Source organism: Podarcis raffonei, chromosome 6 (assembly GCF_027172205.1).
Source record: "Podarcis raffonei isolate rPodRaf1 chromosome 6, rPodRaf1.pri, whole genome shotgun sequence".
Classification (NCBI taxonomy): Eukaryota; Metazoa; Chordata; class Lepidosauria; order Squamata; family Lacertidae; genus Podarcis; species Podarcis raffonei.
The window spans coordinates 43311311-43336238 of record NC_070607.1 but is presented as its reverse complement, the minus strand read 5'-3'; the positions used below and the strand labels follow the sequence as shown (position 1 = coordinate 43336238).

General features: G+C 39.8%; 2 protein-coding genes across 2 annotated transcripts; one reads left to right on the top strand and one right to left on the bottom strand.

Moving 5' to 3' along the window:
* Positions 1 to 8512: 8512 nt before the first annotated feature.
* Positions 8513 to 10924, bottom strand: LOC128415748 (phosphate carrier protein, mitochondrial-like). The gene has a single exon (XM_053392402.1). The coding sequence runs from the start codon at positions 10792 to 10794 to the stop codon at positions 9427 to 9429; it is 1368 nt and encodes a 455-aa protein (XP_053248377.1). The 5' UTR covers positions 10795 to 10924; the 3' UTR covers positions 8513 to 9426.
* Positions 10925 to 14442: 3518 nt separating this feature from the next.
* DMRTB1 (DMRT like family B with proline rich C-terminal 1) lies at positions 14443 to 23053 on the top strand. The gene is made up of 4 exons (XM_053392403.1): positions 14443 to 15465; positions 17644 to 17870; positions 20447 to 20591; positions 22712 to 23053. Exons 1-4 carry the CDS (start codon positions 15033 to 15035, stop codon positions 22813 to 22815), a joined length of 909 nt encoding a protein of 302 aa, XP_053248378.1. The 5' UTR covers positions 14443 to 15032; the 3' UTR covers positions 22816 to 23053.
* The last annotated feature ends 1875 nt before the right edge of the window (positions 23054 to 24928 follow it).

Below are 24928 nucleotides of genomic sequence, written 5' to 3'. Positions count from 1 at the left end.
AGAACAATATAATTTTAAAATATATAGATTTCAAAACTGAATGTATTTTAGAAACGTAAGATAATTTGGGACATCAAGCACTGGCCAAAAATTGTGTTCTCCGCTCCATGACTGGTGCAAGGGAAAATTCTACAATTTTATGAATTTATGGTTCCATGAACATCTGGATGGCCACAAGTTCCCCATATCTGATGTAAATGAACACAGCTACAGTTCATCCACAGGGGTCATCTCCTGTACAGACTCTTTGAAATGAATAGAATATATGCAAGAGATGCATGCCTTTGCCCAAAGAAATCCCTTCCATTATACTGAGGATTTCAAAGAAGGTGCACCTGGTGGGCTGCATCCAATAACATTTTTCAGCAAAAGCCACGCCAACCTGTAGCCTCATAAAAAGGGAAATGTTTTCAGTGTTGATTGCTAAATTGCAGCACAGTAAGCTGAACCCAACAACAAAAGCTGAAACAGAGTAAATGTTAGACAATTGTTGTATCAAGAAGGGTGAAATGCCAGTTCAATCAGGCTTTTTTTTTTTTTTTTGTCCAAAACAACAGAGCAGCAGGTCCTCATTGCAGCCTTCACTTCTCCAGGATAAACACGCACAGAGAAAGAGACCAAAAGCCTTTTTCTTAGAATCCTACAGGACATGCACATCCATTGCTACAACCCCAGTGGCCAGCTAAACCTGTCCTGAATTTTAAACAAGCTAACTCAGCCAAAATCAGAAGCAGCATTTGTGTCTCACAGACAGAACTAAAATATCTACCGGGACCGTATGCTGATAGCGTCTGATCTTACATGCAAAGCTGACTGAGGTTATCAGAGCACAGATGAAACCACAAGGAAGGAAAAGACTGAGTGGTTGTGCAACTTATTGCTGGCATTTCCCTCCAAAGAGTTGAAACTAGCTGGATGTCTGTTATCTCCTGCCCACTGCTTTCTCTCTTTTTCCATCAGATTAACCGCCTTTTTGTTGTACACCACAATCCCAATGCTAACTGCTCCCTCACCTAAAATGACTGGTATTTTAAAAGAAGCAGACACATTAAATATAAAACACATTTAAGGGTGTCCCTTTCTTAAGCAGCTGTTGTGCACAATCTGGAAAATTGTGGCGCAACATCTTGGAGACTTTCCTAGGGACTATGGGTATGCTTTCTGGATCAGGAGACCATTAAAGATATGTTCCATTGGCGGTGCTTGTGTACTCAGGACAAGTTATTCTTAATAATTTAAGACTAACCATCCAGCACTTCCTAGAGATTAAGGACAACCAAGAAATGAAGTTGATGAAGGCAACACTGAAGGCCTTTGTCATCACTCGTTACTGATGTCCCATCTCTTTAGACTCTCCATTTTATCATCCTTCCAGGTAAATTAATCTAAACTATATGCTTTACATTATAGTAGCCAGAACGCTCAATTGCCCCTTGCAAAACATGAGAGTGCTCAGTGTTTGCACACTGTTGTTTGACATGTTTGTTTTTTAAAATTGCCAGCTCGTCATAAAGCGTGTTTCAGTTTTGGTTCTCTTTAGGAATGCTATAAAAATTCATGAAGTTACTTTCATGGGGAAAGCCTGCTTCATTCATTCTACAAACAATGGAGGGCAATTGCTGCTGGGGAGATGACCTGCTTTCCAGCTGATGAATGCACTCTGTGTAAGACCTCTATATTTCCCGCACTGAAGTTTTGATGTGATTCATGGATTCTGGACAGTTAACTGACAACAGCATCCCTATGAGTGCTTGGGGGGAAATACCTTGCATGTGTTTTGAATGCCAATGCTTTGACTCAAAGCAAAGCAACACAAAGGTTGTATGGAGGTCAAAGCAGATGGTAACCCATCATGTGATCTCGCAATTTGTGGCCGCTACATAGAAATACATGTACTGACTGTCTCTCAGTTAATGCCTATCCAGTGTTATGGGAGTTGCAACCACGTCAGTTAACCTTGGGAGAAGCATTTATTTCTATGCTGCAGATTAAATCTGCTATGCAGATTTGTTGCATTCTCTGTAGGTGGAATGCAGAAATTGTGGCTCTTCCTATGCTATAGCTGTACTATAGACTATAGCGGCCACCAATCTTACTTGGCAATCCCAAATCTCCAGAGCTGCCAAACTTTCCTGTGTCTTCTGCTTTAAAATGGCAGGAAAAAGAATGTAGCAGTTCCTTTTTGCTTAACTACGTTCCAAGGAAGCCTGATTGTGCAAGCAGGTATTTATTCCGCTCTACTTTTTGTGGCCACACTATTAGTGGTGAAGGAAGCCCCCAGACCCTCTCCCAGAGCTTTCAAATGTTTGTTGGTTTATTTAATACATTTTCATCCCATTCTTTCTCCCACCTTTAGATCTCGCAAGCATCCTCTAAAAGACAGTGACTGTCGTAAAATCACACTGTAGGCTTTGTGCCCTAGCAGGGATTTGAACCCACATTTTCCGAATCTAAGTGCAACCTTCCACCTACTACATCGTATTGGCTCTCCAGGCCACACTGACATTCAACACTCAAGTTCTGTTTGTAACTTTCACAAAGGGAGATAATTCTCTTTTTAAGGATGGGGAAAGAAATGACTAGACATGTAAACAGCACAGAATACAAATAAATTATTCCAGTTGTCAGATGAGACCTATGGATCAGACCAAAGGCCCATCTAGGCCAGCATCCTATTCTAGTCCAGCTGTAGCACACAAAATTAGCATCTTCATCAAGCTATTTACCTGACTCCAAGAGCCCTTTCCTAATCACCCACCACCAGTTCAGACCCTGTAGAATGCCCTCCCATCAGATGCCGAAAATATAAACATTTATATGACTTTTCGTAGATATCTGAAGGCAGTCCTATATCAGGAAGATTTGTGGGGAGGGGGGGTTTATATTCTGTTGGAAGCCACCCAGAATGGCTGGGGTAACTCAGTCAGATGGGCTGGGTACAAGCAATATATTTTGTTGTTGCTGCTGCTGCTGCTGCTGCCCCAATATACATCATTTTACACTTGGTCACATTTAATTACATTTGCTATTTTAATGGCTATTCACTCAATTTGGATAAATCCTTTCTGGAGTTCACTGAAATCTCTTTTTGTTCTGACACCCTGAACAATTTGGTGTTATCAGCAAACTTTGCCACCTCACCCCAGGTTTGTGTCATTTATGAAGAAGTTTAAAAGCACAGGTTCAAATAGCGATCCTTGTGGGACCCCACCTCTTACATCCCACTATTGACAAAAACATATGAGAAGCCTGATCCACTATCTACTTAAGTCAAAGTATTTCCACTTTAGACCAATGTGATGTACAATCCTAAGTAAATTCCATCAAGTTAAAAGGGGACGCCTAGTCAATATATTAAGAATTGCAGCTCCAGACCTTTACAGATTCCATCATAGGCAGGTTGCAGATCTGCCTCAAAATTATTCAGCCTCTTTCCTCAACAGGTACCAACAACTGACCTATTTTGTGTATCCATTTGGTTACAGTACTAGCTAATACTATTTATCTTACAGCTCCATCTGCTGACATAAAAGAAGCACAGCTTGTAAAAGAGAGATGCATGATTTTGAGTCCGAAGGCTTATTCAATTATCAGTCCAACTATAATTTAGCACTTGAAGGATAATCTCACAAATTCTGGTTCAAAGGCAATGATGTGATATTTTATGCCAATTTTGTGGTTTATTTTGGGTGCTGGGAATTGTAGCTCCATGAGGGGAAAACGAAATTTGCCAGGATTCTTCAGGGGAAGTCATGTTATTAAATGCACGTTGAACGTGCTTTAAATATAGGGTATATGGCTCTGCCATGTGTACAAAATGTACTTAGATAAAGTCAGAATATGCATCAATATGGACCCTACTCACACACAGAGCCTGCACATGCATTTTTGCCTGAATGTATATTGGCATCAGTGTTACACTGTACATCCATTGATGGGATGGGCAAGAACAGTTCACCATATATATGCATGACATATGTACAAGGCAGACGGAGAGAGGAAGCACATGACATTCAATGAATTATATACATTTTTTAAAAGTGCAGCCAGGTCCTTTCACAGTCCACTATAAACTTGTGCATTCTTGCGTTACATCACTGAGAACAGGAACCAGTTGCACATGCAGTTTGTTAGATTGAGATTATTTACAAAATACCTCCCAAGCGTTCCCTTTTTGAATTGAATTGATTCCACTGAATATGTTTACAAAATCCAACTAAAAATAAAATAAGTTAAATCACATGTTTATTTGTTATTTCTTATCCTACTGGATCCTGAAAGATCCCTTTCAAAATTCTCAAAAGTCAGAGCAATGTATTTCATACAATAAATTGAGAGTGTCATTGTTTCCATTGGCTTCACTGTGGCTGTGCAAACCTTCTCTTTTGTTTATGGTACATTTAATTATCTCCCTATTAAAATGCCTCTTTTAATAGGAGATGATGTATCACAAAGCATTAAGAGCTGTTCTGCTCTACAGCTCACTAAGAAAAGGACCACAAACACGGCAAATCCATCTTTTGTTTTTAATTGCAACTTTTGTTATGCTTCTGTCTGTGCACAGGAAGCAGCTCCTTGATCCCTTGCTTTTGCTAACAAACCATTAGAGAATTTACTTTCATCCACCCTAGAACTGCTACAAAGTAGGGAAGTTGTTGTTTTTAAAGGAAAGGAGACTACTAGGGAAACTAGTAGAAAAACATACGGGTGACATGAGTTAGGCTGGGGCATTTGATTTTGGATACTATGCATAGTAAAAACAAATAAACTGCAGGATATTGTGAATGTCACCATTTCAGAATGTAAAGCTACGTTACAACACAATGTATGTATCACTTATTAATTTTTATATGTGAATCTCATAAGGACAGAGTACAACAGATTTTACAGACTGTTTCTAGGACAATTTACTATAATTTGGTTATCATCCTGATTCCTAGATCAGGGTTTTTAAATTTTTCCACTCACTCTTTGCGCCTGTAGCGTAAGGACAGTTCTAATATATTTTCAGAAGCAAATTGTTGGTGTGAACTTCTCCCTAAGCAACCAGGATTTGATTTCTGCAATCATTGTGTCCATCTAGATTTTCCCACGAGCCACAAATAGTACAAAAAATATTAGCTTTGAGGTCCAGTCAGAAAATTGTCAGTTCAACAGGCAGAAGAACTTCAAAACTGTCAACTCAATTAGGCAACCAAACATGCTTTTCAAGGCACAATAATGTCAGCTATTAGAAATGCCTACAGAAATAGTGGAAGGTTGGTCCAGCTTGTTCAAGGGGACCTTCTATCCATTCATCTCAAATGAGTCCAATTTATACAAACTTTTGTCGACGTAAATCCCAAACACTGTGTCAGACTATCTGGCTAAGGTGCACCATTCAAGAGCAAAGAGATTGTTAGCCACTATTCCATACCAACGAACAGAAACCCTTTGGTTTCAAGACACTGCTTTGGCACTGATGAATACCCAAAGCTGCAAAGTTCAGAAACCTAAGCATATGGCTAACACACCTGTAATAATTTCCAGAGGAGTAACCTTTTTATTCTCTTGCAACAAAACAAGAACAATTTTGGTTGCACCACAACGACTAACAAATTTATAATGACATAAGTTTTCATGAACTACAAGTACTTCATCAGATGTATGAAGTGTTATACTGAGTTGCAGATGTGTCTATGTATTGTACTTTTTGCTGGTAAAAGAAGATAGAGGTGTCAGTACTATTATCCTGATATAAGCATCATGGGTGCCAGCAAAAAACGCCTGCTAAAAATGTGAACTGTAATCAGGTCAGAAAAGAATTAAATGCTGAAAAATACGGAGAGTGGTAACTACAGTTGTGTTGGTAACACAGACATTGTGGCAATTGACACATGTAGTGTGATAAGAATTACATCATTCTTCCATTTGTGGATTTAACAATATTAAATCTGTGAAACTAAGCAATTTGCGTAGTAATAAGAATGTCAGAAATCAATTTGAATTTTGTTTCAGAATATACATTGCCCAAGCAAATTCTACACATGGTGTTATCCAGTGGTATTGTTCATTTAGTTAAGAACTCTCCTAAACGCATTTTAACCTAGCCATGAGTGAGCAAGGAAAGTTAAAAGCCAGCTTTTCCTTGGGGGGCAGGAGGTGAAGGGGAAAGAAAATAAATGAATGGGAAATTGACAACTCTTGGATTTCCAGCAATGACATGCAGTCCATCAGCCAAACAGGGGCCTTTCCATAAAAGTAGGGTGCTTGGGCCAGTATCAGAATCTTCACCCTCTCTAATGTCAGAGTATTCAGTCAATGTAAAACAAAATAATCCCTGCAAAGTGAGACATCAAAGAGTAAACAACGTGCCTGATTTTTTCTTAATAAAAGTGCCCTTTTATCTGCCTCTGCCAGGAAAAAGGTGACAACCCCCGCTTGAAGCATGTTTGATTAGAATTCAAAAGGTTTTTTTGAAATATGCTTTTCTATGCAGAATTAATTTAAGTCTCCAGCTGGAACAAAAGCTTTGTGTAAAAGTGATATTCTACAGTTTCACTACTGAACCACATCCATGTGGCATTGTTATCATTGCAAGAGCTGTTGACTTCAATCAGCACATACTGATAATCACAATAGAAGAATATATGCAGAGCAATAATTTGCATATCAAAATATATTCATATTTGGAATTGTTGGAATGAAAGACCGAAAAGGGGTTTGATTGCTTTCTATCTTTTTGCAAGAGGGCCCTTTTACAAAAAAAGGAAAAAAAATACAGTATTTGCAGTTTTACTTTCATAAAAGAACAAGCTACATAAGAAAACCATTCTTTACTATGGAGAAATCACCCAAAAGTTCCTTTTCTTCTTAACTTATATATAGCTATATTTTAACTTATATATAGCTATATTTTACCATGATATACCACTTTCATGTATGTCATACTATTTTCATGTACTGTATGCCTATGTCATGGAGTTCCATGACTAGCATGTGAGCTAGTTGAAATATCATCTAAAGTAATTCATACAGCATTTTCACACAATAAACTTAATTCTCTTGGTCGACAAGCAGATGTAAAATCTGTAATGTATATAGAAATTTTGCTTTTCACATTCCATGTGATATCATCAATGGTCACATGTAATGGAAATACGACGACATGGTCAAATGAACAATTTTAGTATCTTGTGTGAAAACTGTCAGGCAGGAAAGGTGAAGTCTTCAACCATGCATGAAAAGTGTGGGGAAACCATGCAACTATGTTTGCTTTGGCTTCTGGCTTAACCTAAATCTGTTAAGCCATCTGTGAAACACATGTTAAGCAGAAGACTTTGAATGACACATGCCTAAACAAGAGTCTTGAAATGCTTAATTGAGCCTAGTTCTCAATGAGGTTATTAAGTTGTGTCTGAGTTGTTACCCTTGAGAATGCAGGGGGAGTTCCCTTGAATGTATGGCCACCCATACAAAAAACAATCTTCCCATATAATAATGGATGTCAAGATAAGAAATCTGTTTGCAGGGTTGGAGGGGGGGTTTGTATTGGAAGAATGTTCTGTCATGTAAGTCCCCACCTCCAATTACTACCTCAGTTGAGAACTAGGTGCAATATGTTGTTGCATTACCACAGTAGTGAGGTTAAACTGGGCAGAGCATACATCAGTTTTAAATTGTTTCCTGAATGATACTGAGTAGTGTGTAAAATTCTGTGGGCCTAATGCCAACTCCTATGTCAATTAATACAAATTCTTTTTTGATGAGGTTTCCCCCCCCCCCCCACAATTAGATGCAAAAGTTACCAATGTGCAAAATATAAATTAAAGCATTTCCAAATCTTTAATACCAGATTACTGGCACCTTAATTTAGAACAACTAGAAAGTATAACACAAGTGGATTCTCCTTTTTTAAAAAAATGAGTGGAAATGCAAATAAATTATCACCTTATTATTTCAATATTCTCAGATACAGTATTTTATAATAAAAAGGGGTATGGGGCGTGTGTGTGTGTGTCTAAACAAAGTGAACAAGTCTGGGAAATGGAATGCGTTTTTGTAATACTGGTATCTTTCATATGTGAAAGGGCTATCCAGTTATAAATATGGTGCCAAAGAAAAAATCTGATTGGGCTCTAATTAGAAGTTATTGATAACATTCTGAATCCAAAATGGTTATTCTTAATTTTTATCAATACAAGTAAGAAATAGAGTAGAACAGAATTGGAATTTTTTTTGTAGCTTCAAAGATAACATAAGTTAACATTTGGAAATCTCCCAAAAAATTGCTCTCCACTTCGGGAGGTTTATGGAATGATATCAGCATAGCCATAGCAGGAATGCATACGTTAGTAGCGTTAAAGAATTCATTCCTGAGTTGGCTTTTTTCTTTTGTACCTTCTTGTGTTGTGTATTTTAGATTCTAAGCCTTAGGGCAGGGGCTGTGTTAGATCACTAAACTTTAATTGGAAAAAGCAGTATGTGCAAACAAACAAACAAACAAACAAAGAACAAACTTTAGCAAACACTGTCCCAAAGAAGGCCTTTTATTTTCTCAATAACTACAATAACTTTATTTAGTATGCGAACACTAAGTGTCCACATGAAACTGCAGGACAATGAACTATACATATTAGGGAAAGTGCAACATACGCATTAAAGGAACATATAAATTCAACTTTCAGCCAAGTCCCAAGCATAGAGGACTTCCTTTCCATACTGTGGTATCTGAATCAATATAATACTACCAACATGTGTGATGCTCATCATTTTTTAAGCCCAGGATACTCTCAATGAGATTTGTGGTGAGGCATAGGGCAAGGCCTATCAAATAAAATGCCCTGCCCTTCTGCATGCATAAACAGGCTCTCTCACCAAAATCTATGATCTTCACAAGTATTCTCTAAAACGACCTCACTAACTTTTTGAGTACTACTTTTTAAAGTATGTATGTTTGATGTTGTCTCAAACAACTGATGTACATGGGGATCTACAACTTGCTATATTATAATCAGGGTGCCATCTGATAGTGAATACTAACAACTTGACAAATGACAATAATCTTCAGAGCATGACAACAGTATTAAAACAATCAGCTCATCTAGCAGTTGCTATTAGTTGGTTATGTTAACCTTAAAATATTTAACAGCCTATAAAAACTATATACCAAATTATGCAATATGTTATTTTGAACGCAATTAATAGCAAAATAAAATATGGGAAAATATTATGCTAAATCATGTGTTGCATGCAGTAAGTAGTTCTTTAAAGTAGATTACTTAATACGTTGCTGGAGCACTGTGCAGCTTAGTTTTAGATTCAGAATTAGTGTGTGATGGATTTCTACAGTCTACTCATAACCACATATTAGTAGAGTAGAAATTCCTATAGAACTATGACATATGACACCCTTGAAACATAGCAGTATAGCCTCACAGTGTGGATCTATTTTTCAGAGAGTTTCTTTTTCAAAGAGGCAGGCATCTCAGGTGGTGGGGGCCGGGGTAGCTTGAGATAAACTTTCACTGAGTCATAGATGAACCACTGCAGGGCAGTGAGGGTGCCAATCATTAAGATGCGGGTAAATAGCCCTTTCCAGATGCCTTTCATGCCCAATTTCTTGAGGACGCCTACAGCAGTGCTGCCCTTTTCTTTATTGAGCACAGATATCACAGAATCAGCTGGGTGTGAGACTACAGCGCAAAAGACTCCAGCAATATATCCACCAACAAATGTGACTCCAAGTTGTTCCATTTTGGTGCACTGATCCCGTGGTTTGGGCATGACGTATTTGTAGAGAGCCTCTACAGTTCTTTCAAAGCAGGAAAACTTCATCATGGTGTAAGGGATCTGCCGCATCCAGAGTGGAGCCACCCCCTTGTAGAAAGCCCACAGCCCTTCTTCAATGTACATCTTGGGAGCTGCCTCCCGCAGTGTGTTGGCAAAGCCATGCTGGGTCTGAATTCGTACCTTGGCAGCTTCCATTGGGGACAAAGCAATGTCAGCAAAGAACTCAGCACTAGCTGAAGCAGCGAGGTAAACGCTGGTACGCCACAGATAAGCTTGTTCGGGACCCAACAAATCAGAGTAATAGATCTTGAAGTACTCGTAGAGGCCAAACTTGGCAAGTCCTTGCATGGAGTAGCCTATGGCTGTTGGAGCCCACCCCTTGACCAGACCACGCATTCCCTCCTCTTGCACAGTGAGACTAAGCCCCTGAAAAAGTCCCCGATAGCGCGTAGGTTCCACTTGCATGCGGCACTTCACCACATCCAGCGGGCATACTGCTGTGTGGGTTGCGCCACAGCTCACCACGCCACCCAGGGAGCACAGTATGAGGTAAGTCGTTGACCCATACTCACAGCTATACTCTTCCTCTGGTGGAGGTGGAGGAGGGGCCGCTTTTTTGGTTGCAGCTGCTGCTGACAGGCAGCGCCGATGTTTGCACAGAGAGAGTAGACTGCTGTTCAGGGAGGCCACTGCATCCATGGCCCTGTAGCTGCCTGAGGCCTTGCACAAAAGTGGGAGTGCAGGGCTGCCGCTGCTGTTTCCCTGAGAGCTCCAGGAAGCGGGGCAAGCAACTGTCCAGAGTCGAGACCAGAGCTTGGGGTGGGGGTATGTGCAAGACCTAGCGGCCTCCATTTCCATTTTCTCCAGGTTGCTAATGGATCTGCTGTCGATACCCGTTCTACAGGAAGAATAGGCAGCTGCACTCCACAGCCAAGGTATGTTCTGGGAGGAGGTGAACTTGGTGCTGCTAGTCTCCTCCTTCCAGGAACTGCATTTTCCCTGGTCTGCAGAAGGACAAGGCATATTCAGCGCAAGGGAGAAGGGCCAGGAGCGGATTAATGGCTACTTTCCCAACTGCCACGAATCCCAGGGTTCTTCTAACCATAGAGACTCGGCCTCCAAAGGAAGGATCGGCCCTCCCAGTGGGTGCAGACTGTGCACTGCATACACTCTAGCCTACTCCACACGTGGCTTTGCTGAAAGCCACAAGGCCTCAGTGGGCCAAAACAGGCCTAGCACTATGGAAGCAGGCTTTTAAATACATAAAAGAGGATGGGAAGTGGTTATGTTGTCCTAAGGATTAGACTCTCTTTAATAATAAGATTAAACCACAATGTAGAAGAGTTTGCTTGAGGTTAAAAGTAACAGAGGCTGGTTGTTCACTCACTCATTTCTTCCTAACACCTTTGGGAGAAATAAGACAACATGGGATTCCCCAAAAGATGTTAAGCCTTAACTTTTAACTGCTAAAGGTTTGAGTTTGATGTAAATAAAGTAGACAGTGGTTGTATGTTACTGGCTAACAGATAGCCAGCAAGGTCCTAGTGGCTGTATGTCACTCAGCATAAACTAAATGGCACCATGATCTCCTAAGAAGGAGGTGCATGGATACTTAGAAAACATTACTTATTGGATGTGAATTGTGAAAAAAGGTAGGCTGTTAGTGGAAAAATAAAGCTGGGGGGAAAATGGGAAATATAATGGGAGAGAGTTACAGGATAAAAGAGGGATACAGAGAAGTGGGGATTTTGTGGTAGAATGGATTATCTGAGAAAAGGTTTGCCAGATCTGCATGACCAGTGCTTGTTTTGTAATGGTACTCACTGGTTGAAAGTACCATTGCATCTTTTTGTTGTTGTTGTCTATGGCAGCCATTTTGTATTGTCTTTGATCAAGATTACATAAATAAATAAATGTCTCCTGCCACTAGATTTCTGAGCATCAGAGTTTAAAATAGTGATCTTTTTAACCTGAGTGTATTATTGGGGATTGTAATGTACATAAAGCTAGTTGGATATTTCCATCTCGTAGTCAGATTAACCCTCCAGTGTGTGTCCAGGTGTAATCTGTCAGAGACCACATACCAATGATGGGTGGGGCCAGAGACAAAAGTGTATGGGACACCCCTTCTCTTCCCCAGCTTTCTTTCTGAAACCCGCTTTTCCCTCACCTACAGGAAATTAGTCTGAGGGTCACATAAAAGTAGGCTGAGGACTGAAGGTTGCCTTCCTGTGCTCTAGGGCTACAGGGGAGTGGTGCTAAGAATTTTCCACACTGTTGTAAGAATGTATTAGAAGGCTGAAAATACGTTTTGACAAAGATAAAATAGACCTGGCAAAGCTTTCCTTATTTTCTGGCCAAACCTCTGCTGCTGCCATTGCCGCTGCTACTACGGCTGTGGCTTAGAATATTATGTTGCATCGTTCTCTCTCATCTGTTCACTGTCTTCTTTAAAACAGCACTTTAAATATTTGAGAGCTACTAATATGCCCTCATTCCCCTTTTAATGCAAAGTAACTTGCATAAATGTTTGTTTCTGACTCTACCTCATATTCATAGTGCTAAATTTAAATTCAAAATTTTTAACTGTAATGAAGGAAACAAAGCTTCAATGTGCTCTCAGGCAGGGATTTATTGTGGGATTGATGTTGTTCATGCGTACAAGTTTTTTGCAGCACCCACACAACATCATTGGCATAAAAATGACAGCCTGCATTTCCCCCTATTTAATCTGGCTTTACACTTTCCATGGAATTTTCAGTAAGTTAAAGAATACCTCTTGTCCATTTGCTTTCTGTAAATGACCCATTTGTAATAAGGTGCTATCTGGAAGCACCATTAAGTTTAATGTTTTCAAGGATAAATGATGAGCATATTAGTTGTCCCCACTACATGCAAAAGGAGAATGCTAGGCAACTAACTACAGTATGTGGCTGTTTTCATTTCCTCATGTTACTGTGTTTTGCAAGCAAACTGCAGCTTCACAAAAATGGCCAAGAGGGACAACGTCAGGGCCTGAGAGGAGGTCTGCTTTTAAAGCAGATTGCTTGTCCTGCTGTGAAGTAGCAAAAAGCTAGAGAGGGCAGTGCCTGGAGGACGCACTGCTGTGTAGGTCAAGTTCTTCGACAGCAGAACCCTCTAGCAGAAGTTGACCTTTTGGCAACTGTTGGACACAATAGCTCCTGAGCAGTTTCTGAAAGGACTTCTGAAAGTATCTATTTTCACAAAATTAGAATTGTGGACAATGAACCAGCTTCGTGATCCACATCTGCTTCTTTTTCCTGGAGTGGTGGTATGGTTTTAAAGCCTGTATGTGTTCCCAGGTCTGTTTCCTTCACAATAGAAAGTCCTGGATTCTTGTACATTTCAGAAGGTTAGTGGCAACCATATTTAACAATATAAATTATGAAAAGAACACAGGCACTTCAAAGGTTAGCTGAGTAAACAGTATATGAAGTTTTGTAGATGTCAGGGAGTTTCTGAAGCTGCACTTGCCCATTTTCTCTAAGCCAGCCTTTTTGGACCTGGTTATTTGGCTAATGGACAGTTTTTTAAAAAATAGATGCAGTTTTTATAGGTTTTTATTTTCACTAAAATTCTGTTTCTGTTAGTTCTTGCTTGTTCCATTGGGAGGCTCAGACTTCACTATTAAACATTGTAAACCCCCCCTCTTTTTTTACCTAAACTTTTCCTTTGAGTCCCCAGAAGCCATTTCCTTAATTTTATAAGACTGACAATTTAGAAAAACTTTTAACCGGTTTGGACTGATTGAAGTTTAGGAAGATGCATTTTAGGGGGAATTAACACGTATACATGCATTATTGGTAGTTTGGTTAATTATTTTTATTTGCAACTCTAACCTTGCTTTCCATTTATAAATTGCAGTTTTATATTTCATTCATACATTCTTTTTATTTTCAGTTATTGCAGAGTTTTTATATTTTTGTCATTTATATGCTTTGATTTAATAAATATTTCCAATTTATTTTGTTTTTCAGTATATACATACATAAGAGGGGATCAGCATTGCACCCATTGCCTCTGCCCACAATTTCTATGTGTTAAGTGAAAGTGACCTTTTTGGTTATAATTTATCTGTTTCTGTTTTTAATGTTGTTGTTTTTATATTGATGCATGATACTTTTAACTTGTAACTCTGAAATTGCTTGCAATGAAGAAAGGGATATAAATATTTATAACAAATAAATAACAGTGTTAAATTGGCCTCTATGTGTGTATAGCTATGACCCTGTGTGAACAGGGTTCCCAATTTATTATCAGACTTTTGCACAATTAAGTACCATACAGTGTACAGCAATTAGCTTGATGGTTATATAGCTTGCCTTGTAACATACTGAATATCTTGTGTGGCTGTTTGGAGTTTTTAAAGAAGGCATATTAGTGCCCGTAAATGAGCTATCCATAATTGTCCAGCTGTAAAAGCTGATCAAGGAATCTGGCAGAAATGGGTGGAAAAACAGCTGAAATAATATTTTTGTGTGAAACAATAGTTTATGGTTGCCCTTCGTTTATTTTATGAAAACAAGGTATTGTATAACTAAAGGCATACATAAGTTGCTTGTTTCTGCAAATGTACTATATGGAAAACTCATATAATAAAAAGAACAAAGCATTGAGGATGCTGTCCCATAACATCTGAGGGGCCACATGTTCTCCACTTATAAAACTTAAAACATGTGAAGCTGGCCAGTTTTTAATTAACCAAAAGCCAACAGTGGTTTAAGCAGCCCCAGGTAGGGCCAGCACAAGAATCACTCAGCCACAGGGTTAACCAGTGCCAGTAAAACAACACCATCTCAGTGAATGCTGCCGCCCTCATGTCCTGTTAAAGCTCAAAACTGAGTAGCCTGCTTCTTAATAAAAATTATTGCAGGACGACTAGAAGACTGAGTTCCTTATCTTCTGTTAGCAAACGCCTGCAGTCCTTAAACCAAAAGCCCCACCTCCTTTCTGACAGAGGGAGAAGGGAGTCAGCAAGCTTAGAACACTTGATTTTAAAAAACAAAGGTTTTTGAGGATATGCAATGCCACCCACCCACCTATTACTCTGTTGAAGTCTGCTACAGGAGTTCTACTGTATTCTGGGGGCTGGCCAATTGTTTCTTTTCTTTTTGGAACCAAACTCCTCCCCTTCTGCAGGCCCAGGCTTACTAGCTATATTGTAGCTATTCTCTGCAGCTTCTACGAGCAGATTCAGACCTGCTGCCTTGGTGTGGTGGGGCTGCAGACGGTTGCCTGCCATGGAGTCCCAAGATGCAGCTGCTCAGTCTCTCCGGGCCCCCAAATGCTCACGCTGCCGGAACCATGGCTTTGTGGTACCCGTGAAGGGCCACGCAGGCCACTGCCGCTGGAAGCAGTGCCCATGTGAAAAATGTGCTCTCATTACTGAACGCCAGAAGATCATGGCTGCGCAGAAGGCCTTGAAGAGGCAGGGACCGGACTCCCCACTCAGGGAAATGTTGCCACCTGGTCAGCACAGTCCCAGCAATGAACAGGTGGCAACCACAGGTAGTGGCAGAAAGTGCTCCATGCTGAATCTTTCAGAACCCCACACCCAGGGGTCTGTTGTGCAGGAAGGAGCCAAGGGAACTTCTGCAGCAGTTAGCCACTCTATGAGGACAAGGACTGCCAGGACACCACCCAAACCCAGCTCTCCAACTTTCATAGATTTAGGTATGTGGCCCAGCTCAAAGCTCTGCTTCAAACAGGCTGATGTGTTCATAGCCATTATTTTAATGTATTTTTAATCTTTGTTGGAAGCCGCCCAGAGTAGCTGGGGAAGCCCAGCCAGATGGGCAGGGAACAAATAAATAATAATAATAATAATAATAATAATAATAATAATAATAATAATAATTTGCATATATGCACCAAATGTTCCACCTGCTCTGCCTCAATAATTTCTGTTTTCTGTTGTTGAGATTTGGTACTGGTGCTATTTTGGGATTTCTTCTTCCCTGAAAAGAGAGCATGGATTTATTTATTTATTTTGCAGTTCCATATCCTGCTTGAGGACTTTGTAGCTGCAGGAATTTAGTCTTGGAGGCTGCTTGACCATGTTTCATTGTTGCAGAAAAGAAAGAAAAACCACCCCACAAATATATGCAGTCGTCTTTGTTTTAAGAGTGAAATGAGCTTGCAGCAGGCCCTGCACAGCACTGAATTGCCAGTAGAGCAACAAGACTAACCCAGAGTCTGGACTTAAAATGAAGTTTGTTGTATTTTACAGACATCTCCTTTAGCAAGGGGAATACATCACAGCCAGTGCAAATAAACAGGGAAGTTACTGCCATTTGTTAGGACCAGGTGTGTAAAATATAAAAGAGAAAAGCAAACCTGGGATTTGCCTGTCGTCTTATGAAAATTTATTTTTGCAATGAAAGCGGTGCTCATATGTGGCTGCTTTTACAAATATCTAGAGCTGCAGTGAATTTTGGGAGGGGAAAATCAAGATCTAACTTTGCAAAAATAAATTTTATTTTAGAATACTTAGATTTTTTTTGGTCAGAATTCTCATTATTGAATTTAAGGTAACAACATGAAGTTTAGAAAATGTTAAATCTAGCAAGTTGATAGCAATACTGCCTTAAATCAACAAGCTGTAAGTAAAACAAATTTCTCAAAAACATATATGTTGCAAAACGTATTTAAGCTCTGCAATTTTCCTCAGTTTTAAATTTTCAGAACATGTTGGTTCAGTTCTAAAAAATATGTGGTTAATATGACTTCAACATGCTCTCTAGCTGTTTGATTCTATTATCTCTATTTTGTGCTATCTTTAATTGTGGTTTGCCATCTACTGGTTTGTCAGCGTACTAAACACTATTAAAACAGCCTGTATGTTATTCTTTTATTTAGACTTAGCATTAAACCTGTGAGCTTGTTTTCAAATGCATCAGGTTGTTTTGTTTCGAAATACTGATAAATCTTCCAGCCACAAGTGCTGCAAATTCAGAGGCCCTGGTAGTGTTTAACTTTGCTTCAATACTACATGGTGTCTAGAATCTTGTAATCTGTGAGTAGGAATGGTGCCTCTGGACATTCTCCAGCTGGGTGGGAGCCGTTTATCCATGAGTACCTCTACATAGCTGTAAAAACATTTAGATAACCCAGCCAGAGGTTTAACTGGGTCCCTTGCGCCCTTGGCAAGGAGCTGTATTGGTGGCACCACCCCCAGAAAAAAATCTGACTTTACCGTAATAGCCACATTAGAAATTGCTGCATTTTATGCTACCTAAGTACTTGAAGAGTTAGTGTGAGGATTGGAGGAAGGGTGAAAACATTTGCATGTCTTTGTTCTGTGATGCAATAAGGATGGGAAGCTTGTTCCACTTTTGATCTTACCACAACAGTGGCGGTGTGCCCACACACTTTCCAGTCTCCAGTGGTCTACCTTCATACCGCCTTGCCATTTCTCCTACAGCTCAGCTCCCCACTCTTGTCTAAATTCACAGCTTTACACAGATAGTTGGAGAAAGATTTCTGGGGTGATTATTGCTTCTCCCTGGGCCTGCGTCTCCAGCGAAGGCCTGTTTCACCAGCCCCTAAGTACACCTCTGAACCCAGCTATGTAGGTACAACCCAGTTGTGAGGTTCTTTCCCAGAGACCTGGCAATTTGCCCCAGTGCAGTGTCCTTCTCCGCATGTTTTGGCAATTTAAGCATCCTCCTAGCTGCACAGAGCTGGTCCTGGATAATCATCTCCTACAATGTTGGGAGGACATCTAAAAGGGACCTACTCATGAATATTCAAATAGTGGAAGCACAGCATTTTCAAGATGCAAAAATACATGGAAATCTTACATATATTGTTTATAACACTATTCTGTTCAACTATTCTATTTCTCTGTAGACCAGCCTCAAGAATGTGCTGTTGTGGGCCCAGAATCTGTGGAGAGGGAGCCTCCGAAAGTGTATCCCGGGTACTCTGGGATGTACCCTTACCATCCATTTTCTGTTGGATTCACTATCAACCAAACAGGCTACAGAGGCCCTTCACCTGCCTCTGTCTTGCCCCTGCAAGCAGGTTTCAGGCACTTTCCTAGCAGTCATGGGCCAGGAGGTGTTGCTTCTATGCCAGTAAGTGACGTTTTATCCATAGTACTGCTTAATGCAAGCTCTGTTTGAATGCAGGAGGTCAGGTCTTGAAATATCCCGTACTTGCAAAGAGAAAGAAAGAAAGAAAGAAAGAAAGAAAGAAAGAAAGAAAGAAAGAACCCTTTGCCTCTGGTTGCATCAGTCTTGAACTGTATGTAGACAAAACAAAAAAGGGGTAAATTTCAGGGTTATGCAAAACTTGTCACTTTAATTTTATTTTCCACCTTTCCAACTCCTGGTCTTGAATATAGATAATATCTCTGGGAGTGTTTCAGATCGGCTACTATTAGGAACTGTACAAACTGGATGCACATTGGAATGAGCTTCCAGACAGGCAGCTCCTAGTGCCATCCATTCATGGCTTTTCTGCTGTAAGCTACAATTGGAATTGACTTTCTACACTATTACTCTATGTATAGACCTCCTATGTTCCATCCTCATCACTGGATGTGAAACAGCTGATGTGGGTGGAAAAGAAGGTCCATATTGGCCCAGAAATGGAAACAAGAGGAAATACCGACGATTCAAGAATGGAGAATGAAATTGATGGACTATGCGGAACTGGACAAATTGACTGGGAAAATAAGATATGTTCGAAACCAAAAGTTCATCGAAGATTGGGGAAAGTTTGTAGATTATCTGAAAAATGTATGTGATGTGCAAACAACGCTAGTGGGGTTTCAAGAAGCACTGTAAAAGTTTAAGATGTATTGTTAAAAAGAAATAGAAAAGGAGGGAAGTCAAATGGCAATACAATGAAGGGAATGCGTATTGAAGAGTAATTACGGATGATTACCAGAGAAACTGAAGGAAGTCCAAAAAGAGCAATTTGGTAAAATTTGGATAAATTGTACAATTGTGCTGGAAAATTAATAACAATTTATATGAGGGGGGGAAAGGTCCAAATCATGTGAGCAGCTACTGGAAGAGAAGCATGCATTTGTTATACTGATAAAGCAGTCTATAAATTTTGTTAAATGAAAAAATAAAGACAGCCTTTGTAGCTGGTGCCATTTTAGCAGCTTGCTTAGTTTTGAATCAATATTTAATGCCAGTGTGTATTTTATGGCTATCTGCTTTTAATCAAAGGGGTATTATAGTGGTAATAAAAACTAAAAATCCACCCTGATCACTGCCATTAACCACATTGCTAAAATGGTGTTGACAACAAAGGGGTTTTACTTCATAAAAAAGTAAAGCCAGAAAAGCATTTTAGTGCTAATTAAAATATCAAATAAAAAAAAGTAGAGTGATATAATTGTTTCCACCACAAAGATAACAGCATATATATGTTGTGATAGATCAATGCCCACAGGAAAATATTGCTGTTCTAAAAATATATTTCAGTACTTCTAAGGCATCCACACCTGTGGAGATTGCGTTACTCTTCTGTTCTCCTGAAAAAGGTGCCTGTTAGGCATCAGGATGCCTCATGGAAACTGATTAATCAATTGCATAATAAAGTCAGACATTTTGGTGTATGTCTGTTCTTCTGAGGAAAGACAGTAGAACAGGAAAAATACAATGCAACAGCTGTGTAGCTGTCTTGTAAAGAGTAAGTGAACAAAGCATGACTATTCCACACAAAAAGCCAGGTGTGAAGTACCTTAAATATGATTTAACCACTACTTTCAACAGATATGTGCATCCAAGTTCAGGTGTTCTCCTTTGCTTTCAGTGGGGTACATATTTGGTTGTTCACTCAGAAATAATCCTTATTTTAAATACCCAGCTCCTAGTTGGCACAAAATATAGCGTATCCATACACTGATAATTGTTTCTTCAAAGTGAAAGTAAATCGGACAGAATTTGACAGAGGATGGTTTCAAGGTATCTACGCTAGAGGAACCCACATCAGAAATTGAACCTGCTGGATAATTGAACTAATCATTCTCTTGGGGTTTTAGGGGCCTTTTCTTTTTTTAGTACATATTGCAACTGGCTCCTGTTAGGGCACATGTACATGGAGAACTTTGCCCATGTTCACAGTTTTGCACTTGAATGGAAGATCAGGACACTGTAAATGGAAATGGTATGGAAATGTAAATGCAAAATGGGTTCCCAGTATGATGAAAACTGCCATAATTTCCCCAGTCAACCTGGAATAGGGTAGCTAGGTGCAAAAAGGGACAGGGCTCCTGCAATTTATCGGTAGCAGCTTGTAATGCAAGCTACAGCTGTAGAATTTCCTTCCTCTGCACAACTATTAAAGCTGCAGGACCCTGAACATAAGTTCATAAGGAAAGCCAAAGGCCCATCTACTCCAGCATACTGTTCTTTCAGTGGCCAACCAGATGGAAGCCTGCAAGCAGGTCCTGAGTGCCACAACACTTTCCCCACATTTGGTTCCTAGCAAATGGTATTCAGAGGCATCCTATATTTGACACTGGAAGTAGAGCATAGCCACAATGACCTCTTTTGCTCCTGGTCAACCTACACATAAATATTCGTAAACAGTTCAGAATTATATGATGATAAAACACATTTTGTCTTAGCCTTCCGCCCCTTTATGTATTCACACTGAAACCAAATACCTTTGTCTCTTTGCCTTCACGCAGATGCAAGATGTAGGTGGAGATTTTTGTCCAGGTTATTACACTCCATTGCCACCTTTTATACCTCAGGGGTTTCTGCCAGGGATTCACTACATTCCGCCGCCTCTCCCACTGAATGTTGTGGCTGAAGCTACAAAGGAAACATCTGGTAAGCATTCAAAAGGTTCCGTTGGTTGCATAGCAGGTGTGTTGTGGCTGTCCACCCAGACAGGAAGGGGATAAACAACAACTTTCACATGACTACAGTGAGGTAAGCATGGCATTAGGTCAGAATCCGTTATCCTGAAAGACTCCTGATATGGATGCCAATACGCCATCCCAGCATGCCTGTTAGGGAATCCCATGGAGGTTGGCTAGTGTGAAAGGATGCCATGTGACTAGCATCCTGGTGGTAACCTGATATGAATAGTGACAGGAGTGGAGCGCCTGGGCCAGACCTGGTGGGAAGGTTCCAAAGATGACAATGATTATATATTTATTTATAGTCTCCCTTTCTCCTGACAGGGACTCAAGGAAGTTTACGGATAAGAACAGCTAAAAGCATAGAAGAAACTATCATTAAAAAGCAATTAAACAGCAATAGAAAAAAAGACTTTGGCAATCCCACCTGCCACTGAACTCAATGTGTTTTGATTATATGCAATTTTGGCTTTATGCACTATCCCTGGAATGTAACTCCTGCATTAGTTGAGAGTCACCTGTACTCTGTACTGACTGGCAGCTGTTCTCCAGGGTTTCAGGCAGGAATATTTCCGTTATCAGGAGACACTAGGCATTGAACCTATAACCTTTTGCCCTGTGTGGGGTGTGTTTTACCACTATGCTATAGCACTTCCCTCTTTAGCATGGTCCTTCTTAAAATATTTAGCTCCTGTTTGCTTTTCATCTTGAATTGTGGAAATATAAATTAATGGCTGCTTTCAGATTTGGTAAGGTCAAGGAAAAACCACACACAAAAAAACCCTTAAGTATTTTATTTACCTTTCTTGGTTTCATGCCTTTAGCCCAGTGTAGGGAAAAATCAAGTATACTATGGGCAACCTTTGGCTGGCTCACAGCCGTGATACAGAAACATTTTCCACAGTTTCAAACAGAGTTAACTTTTCCCTTCAGAAGAACTACTTTTCCTGTTCTGCCACAAACATGGCTGATAGAAACATGCTGAAATAACTCATGAAATATCTCTTATTTGTATGTTCATGCCTACCTGTTGTTGTTTTTTAAAATCCTATGTATGAAAACCTAGCACATCAAAGAAAAGGCTAGACTTGAAACTCTTTCCCTAGACATGTGCTTTGTTTTTGATGCAGAGAAGCACTCACAACTATGTGACCTAAATACATACTCTGAAGCACCACATACTGTTTTGTGTACATAATTAGGTTGCCTGAAAACTGAAAAATTGTTTGCTTCCTAGCAGCAGTTTGTCTCAAGCTGAGAAGGTATGTTTTGAAAAGCTGCTAACTTCAACATGGGAACAAAGTTAATTTTGTAAAAGCACTATATGTGTATTCTCCTTTGCTTGCAAGATGCTTTTTTCTAATGGATCTAGCTGATAGTGCTGTCTGCCAGGCACACTTCTGCTGGTAGTGAAATGCTCCTTCAACCCTTGCTCTCACAAGTATCTTTATCTGGTTTAGTCCTATGTGGATTCAGTCATACGTATCTTTAGCCAAATGGATTTACAGAAAGTCAGATATCATTGACGGACAGTTCTAAGTCATACTCATAGATGACCCAGACTAACAAATCAATTAATTTCAGTAATCTATTCAGGTTATGAGTCAGATACCACCCCAGATTTTAAAGGAACAGAGCCAATCTTTCCATTCTTTTCTCACAGTCTATGGCATGAATGTGGGACGTGAAAATTATTTTTGGAGTTTTAAGTTCTGATGTTTAATTTTTGAGTAGCCACAAGAGGGCAAACTACTTGGAAATTAATCTCAAACTCTTTAGAGTTGTCAATTTGGGGGGGGGCGGTTGTTTGAAACTTATAGCATCTTTGTAGACTACATGAAGTAAGTTGTATATTTGCAGTAGTATTGGGGAGTTGATCTAATAAGCCACCATCTGCAAACTAGAAAGATTCAAGCTATAATAACATGAGGTGATAAGCTTATTTGTATTTCAAATATTTGTATGATTCAAGATCAAAAATGGACATGAAATTAAAACAAACAGAGAATTCCTTGGATTAATTGTAATGAGCAGATTCATACAAAGAACCTGAAATCACTGGATTGTTCTTCTGCTTCTGTATTTCAGCTACACCTGCAGATAGCCAGGATTCTGGAGTGACATCTGAACGCAGCCTGCCATCTTCTCAGGAAGATGCCAGTGGAAAATGTTCCTCATATTCTGAGCACTAAATGCACCAAAAAGTCATGTTCAAATGTTGACTTCAAGTGGTGCCATTCTGAAAGCGATGTTTCGTTTTGCGTCACTGACTGGTCATGTCAGTATTTGGGTTGGTATTGTTCACAACATTTGGTCTATCAGGTGCTATCCACAGCAATTTCCACTGCTTGGTGCCTTAGTGCCAAAGTGGAAGTTTAGGAATCTTCATAGTCTGTTTCTGACATGCAGTTGGACAGGAAGTTAATGCAGGATTAATGTAAACTGTAGGAGATCAGATGTGCTCAAGTACATTCGATCCCCAAATAAAGTTGTGTCTGGTCACACTTTCACACCACCTCCCAGCCTGTGGTTGTGAAAGTGGATATTCTAGCCATTTCTAGGCTTGCCAGCTTTTGTTATCTGCTTCTGTCCTGAGCCTTTAACAAGAGTTTGCTATGTAGATATTAGCAGGTGATAATGATTATCTCCATTGCTTGAAAAGTTTCATTTGCTAATTCTTCCATTTCAGGCTGGTATTAAAACCCCAGAATCAGGCTAATTCTTTTTCTGACAAGTTGGCAGCCCTAACTTACGCTTGTGCTGCAGCTGTGTATTTCTTTCAAAGTTCAGGAGAGGAACTATAGAGGGATGGCTCAGACGCTTTTTTATGCTTCAGTGGGTATTAGAGCTGCAATACACATAATGGGAAGAACCTTCTCCCTAAACAGAAATGCTTATAGGGAAATAACTGTTGAGTTTCAAGGGCCTGCTAATGATAACAGACCATGAATAGAGTTGTGGTTCATATGGCTGAACAGTTGGGATCAATTTGGGATAGCAGAGTTAACAGTTACCACTATGATTAAGGCCCCATCTGCACTATACATTTAAAGCAGCGTCATCCCACCTTAAAAACAGTCAGGGCCTGCCCCAAAGAATCCTGGGAACTGGTTTTTTTGTTTATGATGCTGTGAGGGATTAGGAGACCCCCCGTTCTCCTCCCAGAGCTACAATTCCCAGAGTTCTCTGGGAAGAGAGGTTGGCTGTTAAACCACTCTGAGAAGTGTTACTCTGCGAGGAGAACAGGGGTCCCCTAGCAACTCTAAGCACCCTTAACGAACAAATTCCCAGGATTCTTTGGGGGAAGCCCTGACTGCTTCAAGGCCTTTAAATATACAGTGCAGGCAGGGTCTAAGTGTAGCTCTTCATGCTCAGCGTTTGAATTGTGTCATTTATATAACTGTTTCATGTTAATTATGGCTTAGTCCAAAACCAGAGACAAGAAGTGGGGAAGAGCCTTTACTTACTCAGCGTTTACTTTGGGAAAAAGTAGCATCCTTGCAAAGAGCACAGTTCTTACCTGATAGGATTTATTTTTGTAATAAATCAGAATAAGGATGAAGAACAGCATTCCGCTTTAATGTGTTCCGTTGTAAAAAGACCGGCTACAAATGTTAGTTTCACTTTCTTTGCTTAAATCTATTAAACATTGATACTGATCTTAAGTTTTGAAATGTCACATTTTTGTTCTGAAACAGACTTCAAATGTTTAAAAGGCGGAGGGGACATTAACAAGGTTACTTTTATCTGAATACAATTACTAGTACAGTGTTGAAGAGTTAATGGAAAATTCAAACGTATACCTACTTGGCTTACCTAATGAGCAGCAATAAAGGATTAATAAAAATTTCCTATTTCAAGTGACCGAACAACATCCAGAGCCAAAGGCATTTTAGCCAGGATGCGTTTTGCCATATCACTGTATGGCTGAAATCACTCTTTCATATCACAAATGAGCCAGGATGGACAAATTATTGTGGCCTAGTGCACTAGGTCAAAATCCACTATGTAAGAAATTATTGTGTGCAAACTCAACCAAAATGAGTGAGAGCTGTGCAAGACTACTTGTGTGAGCATGTGTTACAACTACTTAGGTGAACATGTGTTACAACATGGGAGTATTATCTTCGAGTATTTTAGTTCTGAATCAAACACTATATTTAAAAGGTGACCCTGAATTTGAAATTCCTAACACTGAAGACAAACAGCAGTTGGATCAAGAGATCATGGATCATTGCTTTGCAATGATGTATGGAGTTCTGCTTGTTTTTGTAGTGCTACAGATGTAAGCTTTTGAATTTTCTG